This window comes from Danio rerio, chromosome 7 (genome assembly GCF_052040795.2).
Source record: "Danio rerio strain M-AB ecotype USA chromosome 7, GRCz13ab, whole genome shotgun sequence".
Taxonomy (NCBI): domain Eukaryota; kingdom Metazoa; phylum Chordata; class Actinopteri; order Cypriniformes; family Danionidae; genus Danio; species Danio rerio.
The window spans coordinates 80,412,501-80,431,339 of NC_141027.1; the positions used below are offsets into that span (position 1 = coordinate 80,412,501).

The 18,839-nt window shown below is 39.4% G+C and overlaps 1 protein-coding gene across 3 annotated transcripts in view; it reads right to left on the reverse strand.

The window, feature by feature from the left end:
* Positions 1 to 18,839, reverse strand: part of casq1b (calsequestrin 1b) — a 34,787-nt gene that overhangs the window by 8,139 nt on the left and 7,809 nt on the right. The window contains exons 2-3 of one of the 3 annotated variants that reach the window (XM_087260005.1): positions 2,725 to 2,757; positions 2,511 to 2,621 (exon numbers count right to left, since the gene is read on the reverse strand). The exons of 1 other annotated variant lie outside the window; for it this stretch is intronic. In XM_087260005.1, coding sequence (XP_087116131.1) covers positions 2,511 to 2,555 — 45 coding nt within the window. In that variant the 5' untranslated portion in view covers positions 2,556 to 2,621; positions 2,725 to 2,757. The remainder of the gene's footprint in view (positions 1 to 2,510; positions 2,622 to 2,724; positions 2,758 to 18,839) is intronic. One more of the 3 variants, XM_087260004.1, reaches the window with a different exon arrangement.

Here is an 18,839-nt window from a genome sequence, read left to right on the forward strand (position 1 = left end):
AAATCAACATTTACTGATTGCTTGTTTACCCTTAAGTGATTGTACAGGTTCATTTTGGTCATAAAGAAGATATCTGAAGAATGTTGGAAACTCAAAGCCACTGACTTCTATAGTAGCAACTAAGAAAACAATGGAAGTCAATGGTTACCGGTTTCCATCATTCTTCAGAGTATCTTATTTTGTCTTTAACAGAAAAAAGAAAGCCAAACAGGTGTGGGACAATTGGAGGATGAGTAAATGATGACAGGATTTTCATTTATGGGTGGACTGTTTCTTTAAGTACATTAATAAGATTATCATTGATTAAATAAATACCTTCACACTGAAATCTTATTATTTCAGACACTAATTTCCACTTTGCCAAATCACAGAAAAACAAATTAATAGTTTTAGCCATACTTGTTTTTTTTTTTTTTTTTTTAACATACAAACTCTTCAAAATAGAAAATCCATTAAATAATTATTTTTCTGATGGCAAACACATGTTTTTTTCTTTTGGCTGACACTAATTAATCATTTTAATGACATTAATTCTATAAGTTTCCAATATAAAAATAGTCGCCAGTATAAAAATAACACCTGTGGTGTTAAATTTAACACCGGTAATGTGTGTGTGTGTGTGTGTGTGTGTACAGTGTCCACACTGTAGTGCAGGGGTGCTCAATCCTGTTCTTGGAGATCTGCCTTCCTGCAGACAGGGTTCATACAGTCATGCAAAACCTGGAAAAGTCATGTAATTTTGACATGGCATTTTCCAGGCCTGGAAAAGGTTGTAAAAACAAAACAAAAAAAAAAAAAAAACCCACAAAGTTTTGGAAAAGTCATGGAAAGCAGATATTTGTATTGAGGTTGTTTACTTCTGTTCTGTCTTTTGCCAATCACAATCTCTTATATTATTAGTGCTGTGTAAGCATTATCTAAATCAATTTTACTTAGATATAAATATAAATTAAAACTAAATAAATTGCTGCGTGTTTTACGATATGCTGAAATCAATTTAAACATGCAACGTCTTTCTTTTACCACCCATATGTAGACATTGCATGAAACACTAGGTCATAAAATTTTCTTAACTCTTGGAAAAAAATCATGGAAAACTGATGAAATTTTAGTAGTTAAAATGTGTATGAGCCCTGTGCAGAGCAACCTGACTGCAAACACACCTGTCTGCAATTACCAAGTGCTCCTTCACACTGCGTCACACTAGAGATCGAGCATGTGGAATTCTGTTATATGGCGCTGTTAAAAGGGGGCGGGGTCAAACAAGATCATTAGACATTTAAAAAAAAAGTGAGCGATTTGGTGCATTTTTTTACATTTCTGTCCAGAGAGGTCATGTTTCATGAGGTCTCACGCAGTCATGTGTGCGATTTGGCAGGTCAGAGTTCACCAAGCTTGAACTTTCAAATGCAGCGAACTGCAAAACTTGTCACGCATGCTTGCGTTTTTCAGTCTGACGCGTTCACATGCATATGAATAAAAGTCTATGGGCAATAAAAGTCCAGTGTGACCACAGCTTTAGTTGTGTTTGATCAGAATTACAGCTGAACTCTGCACAAGGTAGATCTCCAGGAACAGGATTGGCCACCACAGCTGTAGAGTGTAAAAGTTACACTTCTGATAGTGTTAATGTTTTTCACCCATTATGTGTAAACTCAACACTCACAGTTATTTATACGTTGGTTTTATATCAGTCTAGTTTAAGGCAAATTAATGAAAGATAACTGAATGGACCCGCAATTCTGGAAGTTTGGAGGCTTGTACTTGTATTTTTCTATGTGTGCTTGATGCTGTATGGAGTGTAGAAAGCAAAACATTCAACAAAGCATCTTCTTCTGGCGTGATTTCCAACCACATGAAGGTGAGTAACTGATGAAAGCGTGTTCATATTCAGCAGAAACAACTCATTAAAGGTCCCGTGAAATATAGATATTTAAATGTTAGTAACAGTATTGTTAGTTTTAAGGATATCTAAGCTACAAAACACTGACAAAATTCAAGATGTAAACCTCATATAGACATCTAAAGTTTGCAGTTTGTCACTTCCTCCTAAAAGACTCTACGATATTTATCAGGTCAAATCATACTTCTGTTTCTCATCAAATCTTCTGGCCAATCAGATGTTCTCTAGTGCATGACATGCCCCGCCCCCTTCCTCTGTTCATTTGATGCACTTGATCTCAACCACTCTCACTTACAGAGCTGTGATAAAAACAAACCCCATTGGGTCCTTTAAAAAGGGGGAGGGGCTAACATATGCCCCACCCTCTATTCATGTTTCAGTTAAGACTGCCAAACACCAAATAAAAAAATATATATATATTTCAAAGCACTTCACGGGACCTTTAACAACCCTGAGCTCAAATATAAAGCCACTGCAGTAACAACAAGACCCTTCATCAGTTTCAGAGTTTAACATGATGCTAAACTCTGATGAGCACAGTGAAATAAGCGGACAGACAGTCGCATTAATGGCAGCCGCTGGTCACTGGTGTCTCTGTAAAACTCACTGCGACAGCTCTCACCGGCCACATCCAACACGTCTGAAGGAGCATCGTTCATTCATTCTCTCCACGGGTCTCACGTGCCTTTAAAGGCCTTTAGAGGAGACGCTGAGGATGCTGTTCAGATATTTTGGATGAAGCTTTAGTGATAAGCCAGACTTTGAGGAACACAGAGAAGGAAAAAGGAGAGGACAGAAGGCATTGGCCGGTCTCAACGTACCTGGTAAGTCAAGGCGGCGGGACTGGTTAACAGCTGCAGAGAAAGGTCATGTGACTTTAGAGTTCAGCCGAAAATAACCCAGCACAGCATCACACTAAAGCTGCTATATGTACATTTTTGACTCTTATGAAGCATCTGTTTGCAGATTTTTAAGAAACATGCTAAGTAAACACGCTTGTTTGTCTGAAAAACAACACTAAAGTCCTGTAAATGTGTGTTCAGTGTCAGAATGTCTGTCTTTGTTTTGGTCTCTATAACCAGCCCACTGCCTGTTTAACCAATTCGACTTCAGCACCCCGGGTTGCCTTGGTGGGAAAAACTCTGCATTTCATTTCAGTCTTGAAGGATGTCTCAATGTATACATAAAAACATGTCCTCAGCAGTACAATAGTAGCCTCTCAAATGAGAAACAGATTCAGAGTTACACAAATCCAAGTGAGGTGCTATTTTAGGAGCAAATAATGTCAATATTACAAATGTAAAGATTATCTGTGCAGCTTAATAATCAGGCATGCTTGCTTCTGTGATCAATCTGGCAACCTGTGTGTGCATCATGTCAGAGGAGGAGTGGCCCAGTGAAAAAACCCTCTCTGATTTAAAAAAATGTAGACTGCAATACGCAGTTCAACCACTACATCCAATCACTCACTGACCCGCCCTAAAGTACCGATAGCTTGATTGTATATTATTGATTATCCCGCCCCAAAGGACTGATAGCTCCGCCCTAAAGGACTGATAACTCCGCCCCAAAAAAACTAATAGCCCCTCCCTAAATGACTGAAAGCCCCGTCCTAAATGACCAATAGCTCCAACCTAAATTACTGATAGCCCCGCCCTTATTAATTAATAGCTCCACCCCAAATGACTGATAGCCCCACCTTAAATCACTAATAGCCCCACCTTAAATTACTGACAGCCTTGCCCTAAATGACAGATAGCTCTCCCCTTAATTGACTGATAGCTCCACCCTAAATGCCTGATCGGCCCACCCTAAGTGCCTGATAGCTCCACGTTAAATGTGTGATAACCCCGCCCTAAATGCCTGATAGCCCCGCCCTAACGGACCAGAAGTCAACAAAAGTTGTTTCAATTGTGGTAGGGAAGGTTAATACCATAATTAATAATTCATGATTAAAGATTTTGATGGCAAGACATATTTTTACCAAAAGCTTGAAGTGCTGAGATGCATATAGTTTATAGCAAACACTACTATATACACATATAACTAATTTTAAAGAGCAAATTTAGATTACATGCTGAGTTTAACTTCACTTGAGTGAACGGTTGGAAAACTCATTTATTTATTTCAGATTTGAGGGAAGCAGTTGTTCTGCACAAGCCCATCTGTGCTTTATTTTTAACACTTTCCCAGCACTTCTGTTCTGTTGTAATATGGTCTCAGCATGTCTTAAGCTTGTCTGTATGCTGTCAACAGATGTTCAGAAGCAAACTGAAATAAACAACCAGGGCTCTCTGGAAATATATACTCGCTGAAATGAAAACTAAAAGAACTGAAACACAACTTTTATTAAGCTTAATAAACTCCTGTTAGAAAAAAAAGGTGTAATGGAGGTACAAAAGCTATAACTGTACCTCTATGGCTCTAAAATGGGTCTAAAAACTTTACTATAGTCTTTTTGTAATGTAAAGTCAATTATAATGTAGTATTGACAATACTTTGTTAATGAATGCTTTAGTTTAGCATTAACTATAGTGAACTGATCAACTGTAATAAATACTATACAGTAAACGATAGTGTAATGTAGTATAATATACACTAAAGTTGGGTTGTGTTACCATAGCAACTATAGAATTACCACATCAGAACAATTACTGCAGTTGTTCTGTTACCATAGCAACTATATAATCAACACAGGTTAATTACAATTGTTGTTCTGTTACCATGGCAACATTAGAATTACCACATCAGATCAATTACTGTAATCGTTGTGTTACCATAGCAACTTTAGAATTACCACATCAGAGCAATTACTGTAGTCGTTCTGTTACCATAGCAACTATATAATCAACACAAGTTAATTACGATAGTTGTTCTGTTACCATAGCAACATTAGAATTACCACATCAGATTCATTACTGTAGTCGTTGTTTTACAATAGCAATTATAGAATTACTTCATCAGATCAATTACTGTTGTCATTGTTACCATAGCAACTATAGAATTACCACTCAATTACTATAGTTGTTGTGTTACCAAAGCAACTATATAATTACAACTTTAGATCAAATACTGTAGTTGTTGTTACCATAGCAACTATAGAATTACCACATCAGATCAATTGCTGTAGTCGTGTTACCTTAGCAACAATAGAATCACCACATCAGATCAATTACTGTAGTTTTGTTACCAAAGCAACTATAGAATTACCTCTTTAGATCAAATACTGTAGTTGTTGTGTTACCATAGCAACTATAGAATCACCACATCGGACCAATTTCTGTAGTCGTGTTACCATAGCAACTATAGAATTACCTCTTTAGATCAAATACTGTAGTTGTTGTGTTACCATAGCAACTATAGAATCACCACATCTGATCAATTACTGTAGTCGTTGTTATCTTAGCAACCACAAAATTACCACATCAGAATAATTACTGTATTCATTGTGTTACCATAGCAACTAAAGAATCATCACAACAGATCAATTCTATAGTATGGTAAAAACACTACAGTATTTACTATAAATTACTTTATTATTTTTGTATGTGGGCTTATAGTAATTTTGTAACCAAAATATTATACATTAAAGATGGCTGTTGTACGTTAATAGGTACAATTTTATACATGTTGTGATGTTGAACATGTTGACCATAGTGCATGATTTGTAAACTAACATAATTTGACATGTTTCTGACACATCCAGCTCTATTTGTGTCTGGCATTGTAAACTTGCTTGGTAGCTCACCTGGTACCGCATCGTCTTAATCATACAAAGCTCTCAGAAATTATAACAAGATAACATGGCTGATAATGAAAACTTCAGACACACAGCAGCATGGAGAAGAGCTTTGTAAATAGTCTGCTGTTATTAACAGAGCATCTAAAGGCACATTATAACCATTAAACTACCTGCTGAGTAAAGTTGACGCTGCTCTGTGTATGTTACAGCAGACTGTTGATTTGAGAAATGTGAGAAGATGACAGCTGAAATGACTCAGCTATGATTCACATCTGACAGCATGTGTTCAGACAGAGACAGAAGCTTATAAACCGAGGGAAAAAATAACCTTTCTTCTAGCAGAATCACTTCTGATAATTGTTTCGTGAGAAAGGACTGAAAGGTCATATTCAAATCTCTGTTTTAGATGGTGGAGAGGACTCATTTCCCCATTGGAAATGTTTTATTCGTATTGCTTGTGATGTTAGACCGTCTGACCTTTAGTTCAGAAGTCAATGGGCTCAGGAAATCACAAAACAATGAGGAGAACAGTCAATTCCGTCTTTAACCTCCAGGTTCAGAGGTCGTTTCACAAGCTCTGCATTAACAAGTAACAAACAGTAGCATGATGTTTTTTTTTAGAGATATTTTAGTGAATAACCAGACCGATCTCTCAAGGAAATGTAATTATTTTTCGTTTTGTGTGTTTAGTGGCTAATTCGTGCAAATTCAATGTGCGATTTTTAAAAGTAGGCTTGGCAGCAAACCCCGCCCCTAAACGCAATCATCATTGGGGATAAGCAAATCGTACTAAAATGTATGAATGATATTGTATAAATTCATAAAAATTAGCTACTAAATCAAAAAGTTAAAAATTGCTATGAGATTGCGTCATTTTTAGATATATTTTTTGTTCGTAGTGAAAAACCAGGCTGATCTTACGAGGAACGGAGTTATTTCGCGTTTTGTGTCTCATTCGTATAAGTTCAGTTGTAAAATTTTATTTTTATTTATTTTTTTTTTTTAAGTAGGCGTTGCACCAAACTCCGCCCCTAAAAGCAATCATCATTGGGCATAAGCAAATTGTGGTAAAATGTATGAATAAGATGGTATAACTTGTAGCTACTAAATCAAAAATTAGAAAATTGCCATGAGAATGTGTCATTTTTACAGATATTTTTTGTTTGTAGTGAATAACCAGCCTGATCTTATGAGGAACATAGCTATTTTACGTTTTGTGTCTAATTCGTATGAGTTCAGTTGTATAATTTTAGTATTTATTAAATTATTTTAAGTAGGCATGGCACCAAACCCCGCCCCTAAATGAAACTATCATTGGAGATTAGCAAATCATGCTTAAATGTTTAAATGGGATTGTATAACTTCATAAGAATTAGCTACTAAATCAAAAAGTTACAAATTGCTATGAGATTGCGTCATTTTTGGAGATTTTTTTTGTTCGTAGTGAATAACCAGCCTGATCTTACGAAGAACGTAACTATTTTACGTTTTATGTCTAATTCGTATGATTTTAGTATTTAATTTATTTGTATTTTTTTTAAAGTAGGTGTTGCACCAAACTCCGCCTCTAAATGCAACCATCATTGGGGATAAGCAAATCGTGGTAAAATGTATGAATAAAATTGTATGAATGCATGCGAATTAGCTACTATATCAAAAAGTTACAAATTGCCATGAGAATGCGTCATTTTTGGAGATATTCTTTTGTTCGTAGTGAATAACCAGCCTGATCTTACGAGGAATTTAACTATTTTATGTTTTGTGTCTAATTCGTATAAGTTCAGTTGTAAAATTTTAGTATTTATTTTTATTTATTTTTTTAAGTAGGCGTGGCACAAAACCACGCCCCTAAACGCAACCTTATATTTTTAAAAAGCACAGTATTGGGTCATTTATGTATATTATTTTAATAATTGCATTACCATAGCAACTATAGAATCAACACAACTTCTCCTTTTTGGTTTAATGGCGAGTGGCAAACCAGCTTAAGGTGCATTTTCGCTACCTACTGTGTTGGAATGTGAGACCTCAATGTGCGGAAGGATAACACTTAGGGTTAACGGATATGACAACTCAGTCGGTAAAATCCATAAAAATCCTTTTAAATGCTTTACACAATTCAATTTATCGATATATTAATATTGCAGGTTTGTGCATAAGTCTAACTCACATCTCTGGAAGTCTCTCTGTTGTCTTGTGCTTTCTTGAGAGTCTTGGTTTGGCTGCTGGTTCGGTGTGAAAGAGTGATTCATTGGCTTCAGTGACTCATTTGAAGCTTCACAACAGATCTGACTCACTAAACGGCAGCTCATGTCTCAGTCTCCAGCACGCATAAAATCATCCCGTTCTCCAACTGTACACCCATAAAACAGCATAAAAGATGGATGCTTTTAATTCAGAGATCCTAAAAGCAACAATCAATTCAGTGAATCCTCGTTTTCTGACGTGCCCATTTTATATCGCCAGGGAAATATGAGGACTACAGAAAAAGACACATTAAAAATCATAACTACAATCCAGAGGACAGTATAATGAAACGCAAATCCTCTTCACTTTCCGAAGAGCACATTACTATATCAGCAGATGCTCCTGTTCATATTGTATAACTAGTTTGATTTATGGCAAGATATAAAAGATACGGTCGCACTTTACAATTGTTAACATTATCACACTAATCAAATGCTTCCTGGTCACACTTTACGATAAGAGTCCATTAGTTATTGTATGTACTAACATGAACGAATGACGAACAATGCATTGTTAATGTTAGGTAATGAAAATAAAGTACCCTGCAGAAAAATCCAGCTGCAACCAGCCTACGCTGGTTTTAGCTGGTTGACCAGCCTGGTTTTAGAGGGGTTTTGGCCACTTCCATGCTGGTTTCCAGCCATTTCTAACCTGGTCTTAGCTGGTCAGGCCAGCCAAATCCAGCTAAAACCAGCTTGACCAGCCTAGCCAAGCTGGGAGTCCAGCCAAAACCAGCTATATCCAGCTTAAACCAGGCTGGTCGAGCTGGTTTTAGCTGGTCATTTTCCAGCCTGACCAGCTAAGACCAGGCTGGAAATGGCTGAAAACTAGCCTGGAAGAGGCCAAAACCCCTCTAAAACCAGACTGATCTACCAGCTAAAACCAGCCAACCAGCCTAGTCTGGTTTAAGCTAGATTTTTCAGAAACTATAACTATAGTTTATCATTAGTTATTGCTATCTACCAATGCATTAACTAACCCAGCTCTGGTTTTTAATGATGCATTAATGTTGCATGATGCTTTATTCCTAGATAATATCCCTGCAGAAAAAAAAAACAGCTTAAACCAGCCTAGGCTGGTTGGCTGGTTTTAGCTGGTCGACCAGGCTGGTTTTAGAGGGGTTTTGACCATTTCCAGGCTGGTTTCCAGCCATTTCCAGCCTGGTCTTAGCTGGTCAGGCTGGAAACTGACCAGCTAAATCCAGCTAAAACCAGCCTGACTAGCCTGGTTTAAGCTGGACATAGCTGGTTTTGTCTGGGTTCCCAGCCTGGCTAGGCTGGTCAAGCTGGTTTTAGCTGGTCATCTTCCAGCCTGACCAGCCAAGACCAGGGTGGAAATGGCCAAAACCCCTCTAAAACCAGCCTGGTCGAGCCTAGGCTGGTTTAAGCTGTTTTTTTCAGTAGGGATGTCATTAGTGTGAAAAGGAGTCAAAGTTGTTGTCGTACTGCCCCCCCTAGTGTCTACGCATCCTGCTGTGGCGATCTCTGAAATGGAGACTGAGCCAAAGGCAATGAAGGACCACAATGGAAACAGGCCTTTATGGTGTTTTTATCCTCGAGGGTTTTTTCCTGACTGTATTTTGTCTATATAATAATGTACGTCATGATGCTCCCTGCTGCTTTATTCTCCAGTCACTCACACTGAGCTGTTTTCAACTTCATCTTGCCAAATGTCAGGCTGACGGCAGCGAGTTTCAGGCCTCAGACGGCAGTAAATCTGGACTGGAGTCAACAGCTGAGAGACGCGAGTGCTCTTGCGAGTGTGATTCAGCTGTAATATGAACTCGTAAATGAACACGGAGCGCTCTGGCTTCAGCCCGGAGCAGAAATGATGGCAAACAGAGAGAGAAATGCACATAATGAAGCGTGTGAAGCGGCTCTTCATCACTGATTGCTCATTCATGGAGCCTCTGTGGGGCTGAGATGCATCTGCTTGTTCAGTTTGGAGGATGTAAAGAATCACGTGAGCTGGAATTATACTGGCTTTGTATAATTTGCCTGCTACATCTATGACTAAACGGACAGGGGAATTATATAAGCATCCTGAATTCAGCTGATTTGTCTTCTTAGATGTGCAATTGAAGTCAGAATTACTCGCCCTTGTTTGAATTTATTCAATTATTTCCCAATCAATGTTGATTCAGATTCAGGAATTTCTCACAGTATTTCCAGTATTAATGTTTGTTCTTCTGGAGAAAGTCTTATTTGTTTTATTTTGGCTAGAATAAAAGCAGTTTTTAATTGTTTTAAAGCCATTTTAAGCTCAATAATATTAGCCCCTTCAGCAATATTAATTTTGGATTGTCTCCAGAACAAACCACTGTTATACAATAGGTGTGTTCGACTTCATGAAGCGCCGTGCAGATCGACTGAAATCTGTCTTAAAGCGGTGCATGCTGGTTACCCTAATTAAGCCTTTAATTGTGACTTTAAGCTGAATACTACTGTTTTGAAGAATATCTAGCCTATTATTATGTGCTGTCATCATCCAGGCGGGGACAGAGGGGACATCCCATCCCCCCCACCCCCAATCAGAGGATTGCCTCCTCCAAAAAAAAAGAGCAAAATAAATTGCACACACTATTGTAAAGATTTTATGCATGTATACCTAAAATATTTGTCTAATTCCAAAAAAGAAGAAACAAAAGATGCATTTAGAAACAGCTGAATTCCCCCTCTCGTTCCTCACAGTGGTTTGTCTGCAGTTCAACAGGTGTGTGGCTGTGGCTCAATTCATGTTGAACTTTAACTTTTTTTCCCCCTTTAAATTCAAATGAGATTAAAAGAGGGCGGAGCTACAGATGCCTGTGTGTCAGCATAGTGGCAGATTCAAAATGACTCAGGGCTGTTGTTTATGCTAATGAGGGAGAGACGGTCACTAGTGGGCGGGACTTTCTCCCTCTGATGACGCATTGTTATAAAAAATTATAATAAAATAAAAATAAATAAACAAAATGATGATGATGCCATGTGATTGGTCATCATGACTGCCGCATCTTTGAGCCCCAGAGTGTCCGGCTGTCCGGCTCCGTTTTCAACTCTGCCCCCACCTGCGCTCGGCTAATCTTGATGATCACCGGCTGCAATCATGGTTCAAGTCGAACGCACCTATTGACTTGCCTAATTACCCTAACTTTACCCTAATTAACCTAGTTAAGCCTTTAAATGTCACTTTAAGCTGAGTACCAGTCTCGAAGGACATCTAGTCTAATATTATGTGCTGTCATCATCCAGGCGGGAACAGAGGGGACATGTCCCCCCTATCAGAGGATTGGCTCCTCCAAAAAAAATTGCTAAATAAATTGCACACTCTATTGTGAAAAATATATGCATGTATACCTGAAATATTTGTGAAAGTCCAAAAATAAAGAAGCAAAATATGCATCCAGAAACAGCTGAGTTCCCTCTCCCGTTCCTCACAGTGGTTTGGCCCAATGTCTGCTATCCCAGTTCAACAGGTGTGTGGCTGTGGCTCAATTCATGTTAAACTCCAGTAAATAGGGTATCTTTATCACTGTAAATAAAGGATTCTCTTTAATGTAGTAGACGCAGACTCATTCATAAACTGTTACTGCACAAAAATGCTGATGTAATTTCCATAAATCTGCAATATTAGTAATTAAATTATTACCTAGCAATAGCTTGTTGCATAGTGCACTGCTGCTAACACGCCAAAGCCATGCATTGTTTTATTTGTGATGACTTGGGATGACGTTAACTTAACATTAACGGCCACAATTAGCATATTGTTTAACTGTGCGCTTACTACATGAGCACTGTGCTGCGTCGGAACATAAATGTCACTGTTTTGTTTTTTGTATGATCAATTTCTGTTCAGTTCTTAAGTGTCTTAATTAATGTTGACGTATTCAGGCAAAGTCATATATTATTTATTTATTATTTTATTTGTAAAATTGCTCATCAGAAGTTTTATATTTATTGTCCCCGCATTCTGCCGTTTTGGTGACTGTCCCTTTAAATTCAAATGAGATTAAAAGAGGGCGGAGCTACAGATGCCTGTGTGTCAGCATAGTGGCAGATTTAAAATGACTAGGGCTGCTGTTTATGCTAATAAAGGAAAGCTGGTCACTAATGGGCGGGGCTTTCTTTCTCTGATGACACGTACAAAGGGAGAATGTCGATCAAAGTGACGAAAACCTGACATATGTCTCAAATAAAACACCTGAACAGGTAAACTATTATTAAAAAAAAAAATAAAGCACCCTAATATACTAACATATACGGAGTTAATTTATAAGAATTCTCTGGCCTATTTTTAGCGATCCTCACATGATAGAGCATAATTTCACCCACATTTTGAAGTTCAGTCATTATAGATGCTGTCTTCAGTTTTGTGAATACCAAAATAGCCAGCCCGATCTCACGAGAAAACATAAGTATTTTACGTTTTGCCGGTTTAGTGGAGAATTCGTACGAATTCATACGAGTTCAGTCGTGCGAAATTGTAGGATTTTAAATAGGAGGCACCTAACCCCACCCCTAAACACAACCGTCATTGGGGGATGAGTAAATTGTACAAAATTGTACGAATTAGATTGTACAAATTCATACGAATTAGCTACTAAATCAAAAAGTTACGAACTGCCATGAGACTGTGTTGAAATAGCACGTTATCTGAAGACTTAAAGGGCCACGAAACACCAAAACACATGTGTTGAGCTGTTGACAGTCGTATATGTGTCCCACACTGCTATAAACACTATTAGGACACCTATATTTCACTAAAACGTGTAAATTGGTTGTTTTTGTGTTATTTCAAGCAAATTCATACTTCCAGTTTGAAACAAATTTTTGAAGCTGCGTCACGGTCATGAGATAATAGCGTGTATTCCAGCGTGCAGACTGGACATCTGTGCCAGAGTGTGTCTTATTACGTCTTACAGTGTGCTGCATTAATGCATGAGTAAAGCTTGGTTCAAACCAATCAGCGCGCTCTATTGTGCAACTTCATTAATATTCATTACTGTCACAGTGTTTAGACGACAGAGACGCCACGTTGTGTTGGCAAAACAAGTGTGAAGTGTTGCTTTTATAGTTTGCTGCAGTGAAGTTTTGTTTTCATTTTCTCTCTGTGAGAGCTCAGCTGGAGTCACGTGTGGATTAACAGTGTACGCGACGCTCGACAACAATAATTTACGTGTCTAAGGAGGATTATTGTTTACCTGAGAGCTGTTCTCATCTGCAAACGCTGAGATCCGGATTCGCTGCTCGTCTCCTCTTAATAAAGACGCGGCTCTAGTTGCTGGTGATTGTCCTGTCTCTACAGATTTGGTAAGTGAGTGACCAGTGCTCTTTGTTTATTCAGTTTGTTCGTATCGAATTAAGTTAACTATTGCAACGAGTGTAAACATGTTAGCACCGCAACCAAACTTTAACCTCGTGTAGGATTTTCACCGCATTTAGTGACCGGAATAACACACGCGGCTTTCTGACGCTACCTGCCGTGTGCATCTAAGTTTCCGGGAAATGCTGAGTTTTTTTCTCTCATTCGCCGTGCGGTATCAAACACTGCATGAAAAATACACGCTTAGAGCAGATCCTCCAATCAAATATCTCGTTTGTCGCGAGGGGCATGAATGAATTCCCTGAATGAAAGAGCCAAACTGCAGTTAAAGTCCAACATTTAATAATTTGGCAAATAATTCGACTACAGATGTCCATGTAAACACAGTCACTTTCTCCTGTGTGTGTGTGTGTGTGTGTGTGTGTGTGTGTGTGTGTGTGTGTGTGTGTGTGTGTGTATTTTGACTCTGAAACTCACGTGTGCCCAAATCAACACTTCCACACCATCCCACTTTAGTTACTCCGACACTCCCCCCTAAACAGAGCTGGACACGCCCATTTTTCTGACTTTTTCCAAAGTAGAGGTGTGAAACACCCTGCTGAAACTAGGGGGTTTCATGGCCCTTTAATAGTGAAACGACAGTATGTTCTCCTCCAAAATAGCATGAATCCTCCTTCATCTGTGTCCTGAACTCGACATGTTGTTCTCTCGTGGCTCAAACATGGACGAGCTGTGTAAATGTTTCATGGCCGCCCGGTGGAGTCTTACATAATAATAATTGTGTGCTTGGCGGCACACATGAGTTATTAATGCAGGAACTACAGGCTGTTATTACAGCCGCTGAACACCTCCTATCAGCCTTCTGTCAGGGAAGATGTGTGTTTTACTGTTTTATCTATTTATTAGAGATGATTTGATGCATTTATGAGGACAAGAATGCCATCGGTCAAAGATAACACAGTGACACACTCCACAATAAACCTCCATTAGTTCAGGAATGATGATGTGATACACACACATTCATAAAAACAAAACTATTTCAGTCTTCTTTGTCACATAGATATTTACATTAATATATAATTTGCATATGGTGAGCCAGTGGCGCAGTAGGTAGTGCCGTCGCCTCACAGCAAGAAGGTCGCTGGGTCGCTGGTTCGAGCCTCGGCTCAGTTGGTGTTTCTGTGTGGAGTTTGCATGTTCTCCCTGCGTGTGCTCCGGTTTCCCCCACAGTCCAAACACATGCAGTACAGGTGAATTGGGTAGGCTAAATTGTCCGTAGTGTGTGTGTGGATGTTTCCCAGAGATGGGTTGCGGCTGGAAGGGCATCCGCTGCGTACAAACTTGCTGGATAAGTTGGTGGTTCATTCTGCTGTGGCGACCCTGGATTAATAAAGGGACTAAGCCAACAAGAAAATGAATGAATTTGCATATTTTAGATCTAAATATATGGGGGGTCACGGTGGCGCAGTGGGTAGTGCGCAGTGGTGCAAGGTTGCTGGTTCGAGCTGGATCAGTTGTCATTTCTGTGTGGAGTTTGCATGTTGTGAATAAGTGTGTATGTGTGTTTCCCAGTGTTGGGTTGCAACTGGAAGGGCATCCGCTGCTTAAAACATATGCTGGATAAGTTGGTGGTTCATTCTGCTGTGGAGACCTCTGCTGAATAAAGGGACTAAGCCTAAAATTAATGGATGAACATATAAATATAAATAAATATAGGGGTGGCTCAGTGGTTAGCACTGTGACCTCACAGCAACAAGGTTGCTTGTTTGAGGCCCGGTTGGGTCTGTTGGTGTGTGGAGTTTGCATATTCTCCCCGTGTTGGTGTGGGTTTCCTCCTGGTGCTCCGGTTTCCCCCACAGTCCAAACACATGCGCTATAGGGGAACTGATCAACTAAACTGGCCGTAGTGTACGAGTTTGTGTGTGAATGAGTGTGTATGGGTGTTTCCCAGTACTGGGTATCCACCAGGAAGGGCATCCACTGTGTAAAACATATGCTGGAATAGTTGGCGGTTCATTCCTCTGTGGCGACCGCTGATAAATAAAGGACTAAGCTGAAGGAAAATTAATAAATAAACATTTTCTCCAATATGCATGTGTGCATTTATTAGCATTTTCCTGTAAATACTTGTGTAACGTAATGTAAATCAAATCAAATTTGCATTTACTGCACCTTTATCTCGCTGTATGTGTATTTACAGAATAATATGCACATCTTTACTGTAAAATAGAATTATTTTATTTATTTTTTTATTTTGTTTATTTTATTTTATTTAATATAATTTCCACAGTGCAACTTAAAAACACAGTGACATACTGTATATCTGTATGTACAGCAAAATACGGTTCATGTTAATGTTAAATACTGTGTTATTTAATAGTGTACACAACTTAAATATACACAGCGCACACACTTATATTATGAAATGTGCCAATTTTCAATAGTATCTGGATGCAGCCTTTATGATGCAAGCTGAGATTGCATCCCTCAGCGATGCAATGTCAGACACAATGCACTCAAATGGAGCGAGTGACGTCACTGTGATGGGAAGGGTTAGGGGTGGGGTAAGGTGAGCCCATTAAAAAGCATTGGATGCAGCTCAGATTGCACTGCACCAGGTCTGCAGCCAGACCCCTCTCCTAATTTTGAATGCATTTAGACATTATCCATGTACAGTGCTTAATTTGTAAATTGTGAGGTCTCGGATCAGATCGGGGTAACGGATCTGGCATGTTACTGGAGGAGAGACAGGTGTCGTGGGCGAAGGTGAAGAGCGTGGGGGAGGTTGTGGGTTTGGGTTATGGCAGCCGTACCAAAATGTACGATTTTAAAAAGGAGGCGTTGCACCCAATCCCACCCCTAACTCCAACCGTCATTGGGTGATGAGGAAATCGATCTAAATTGTACAAATTAGATCGTACAAATTCATTTGAATTAGCCACTAAATCAAAAAGTTACGAATTGCTGTGTGATTGCATTGGTTATGGTCACGGATGAAGAGGGTTGGGGAGTCGCGGAAGAAAGTGAAGAGCGGGGATCGCTAAAATGAGGTCCGACTTGTTCCATCACAAATTAAGCCCTGCCCATGCAGCTCTAATTATCTTATGTCACAGTTTTGATTCTGTCAAAGCAAAAAATAAATAAAATAAATTCTGTGTATTTATATTACTTGTAATATTTATTAATTGTCCTCTGGCTTAATCTCTATTTCAGAGGTCACCACAGCAGAATGAACCACCAACTATTCCAGCATATGTTTTACACAGCAGATGCCCTTCCAGCTGCAACCCAGCACTGAAAAGCAGCCATACACACACACACACACACACACACTCTTACACTATGGCTAATTTAGTTCATCAATTCACCTATAGCGCATGTGACTATGGAGGAAACCCATGCCAACACCAGGAGAACATGCAAACTCCACACAGACACACCAACTGACAGCCAGGACTCGAACCTTCTTGCTGTGAGGACACAGTGAGACACCATGCAGCCACCGTGCCGCCCTATGCTTATTTATATTTAGATGTTCATTCATTCATTTTCTTTTTGGCTTAGTCCCTTTAATAATCAGGGGTCGCCACAGCAGAATGAACCGCCAACTTATCCAGCATATGTTTTACGCAGCGGATGCCCCTCCAGCAGCAACCCATCACTGGGAAACACCCAACACACACACACTTATACACTATGGCAAATTTAGTTAATCAATGCCCCTATAGCGCATGTGATTGGACTGTGAGGGAAACTGGAGCACCTGGAGGAAGCTCAAGTCAACACCGAGAGAACATGCAAACTCTGTGAGGCCACCGTGCTAGCTACTGAGCCACCGTGCCGCCCTATTTGTAATGTTTGCTCCATTAAAAGTGTTGCTGTGCTGCTGAATATTTCAGCGCTGCTCCATCCTGCTGATGATGTAATATGAGAACAACAAGTTTTGTTTTTGGCCGACACAAATAAAGTCTGTCTAGCATGATGAATAATGCATCTGTGATCGAGCACACTGTGAGCTGCACATCTAAACTGGCAGCTTCCGAGAGACATGCTTTACATTTAAAGATCCCGTGAAGAGCTTTGAAATGTGTGTTTGATATTTGATAACTAGAAAGAGAGGGCGGGGCATAAAGTAGCTCCTCCTTTTGAAATCAAACAGCCAATAGCATTTAGTTGTACCACAGATCTGACCAATCTGCATACTTATATTACTTTTTAAAAATAGGGAGGTTTTTCGTGAAGAAAAAGTGTGTAACCAGGGGCATAGCGGACATTTTAAAAGTGGGTGGGACGGCTGTATACAAAAGTTTAGGTTCATATAATCATTAATCACCTGTTTCTAAATGGTCTCCCTGCTGAAAGATCCAGCTTAAACCAGGTTGGCTGGTTTCTCGACCAGCCTGGCTTTAGAGGGGTTTTGGCCTCTTCCAGGCTGGTTTCCAGCCATTTCCAGCCTGGTTTTAGCTGGACAGGCTGGGAGATGACCAGCTAAAACCAGCTTGACCAGCGTAGCCAGGCTGAAAGCCCAGCCAAAACCAGCTATGTCCAGCTTAAACCAGGATGGTCTAACTGGCTTTAGCTGGTCACTTTCCAGCCTGACCAGCTAAGACCAGGCTGGAAATGGCTGTAAACCAGACTGGAATTGGCCAAAAACCCATCTAAAACCAGGCTGGTCAACCAGCTAAAACCAGCCAACCATCCAAGGCTGGTTTAAGCTGGATTTTTCAGCAGGGCTCTAAAAGTCAGGGGGACGTAACTCCCTCAGGTATAGAAGTTCACATTGTTGTTGCAGATGAAATATAACACTGAAAACATGATTTAAATGTTTTCCATTAGGCTAGAAATTAAATAAAAGTCATTCAAACAACTTTATTGAAGCCTCTGTTGGTCTCGCGAGTCCGCCATATTTGTAGTTTGTTTACACTAATTTTCTCCGAGTTTGTAGTTCTAATCGAATTCCGAGTCCAGCGCGGTATATTGTCAGCAATATTAGCCATCCGGGAACCTTTGGCTTTATACACACTACATCTATGTTCAATTACTATTTAGGATGGGTAGTATGCGAATTAGGGCACATTTGATTGGTCAAGTTTTGATTAGAAACTGACGAAGAGGAGAAGCTTAAACAATCGCTGCTGCATTCAGGAGGAAAAAGTGTCGAACTGCAAACTTCAGATCAGTTTTATATCTTATAAACACGAATTCTGTCATTGTTTTGAAGCACATTAGCTTATAGATGTCATTAAATCTAAAAATACTTTTACTAAGATCTAAAGAAAATGTTATTTTAATTTAACCGGAGCTACAAATGTTTGATGAGCAGTTTATGTCAAGAGTTAATGCAGGATCAAATCCACTAGATGGCGCACTTTCAGCTTTAGCCTATGGCTTTAACCCAAACAAACGCTGTCTTGAGCTGTTAGCATGAGGGAAGATAATGACAAAGAACGAGAACCTTGCAAATTCAGGACAAGAAAAGGACAGAAAGAGGAACAGAAGCTGATGAATTTGAGAGCACTGCTCATACTGGCTAATATTAGTCTGAGCCCAAGATAGAAACCGCAGCAGAGGATTCAGAAACTGCGCACACAGATTCCTGAGCCTCCAGGGTTATAATTGTCACGATCAAGAAGACAAGTATAA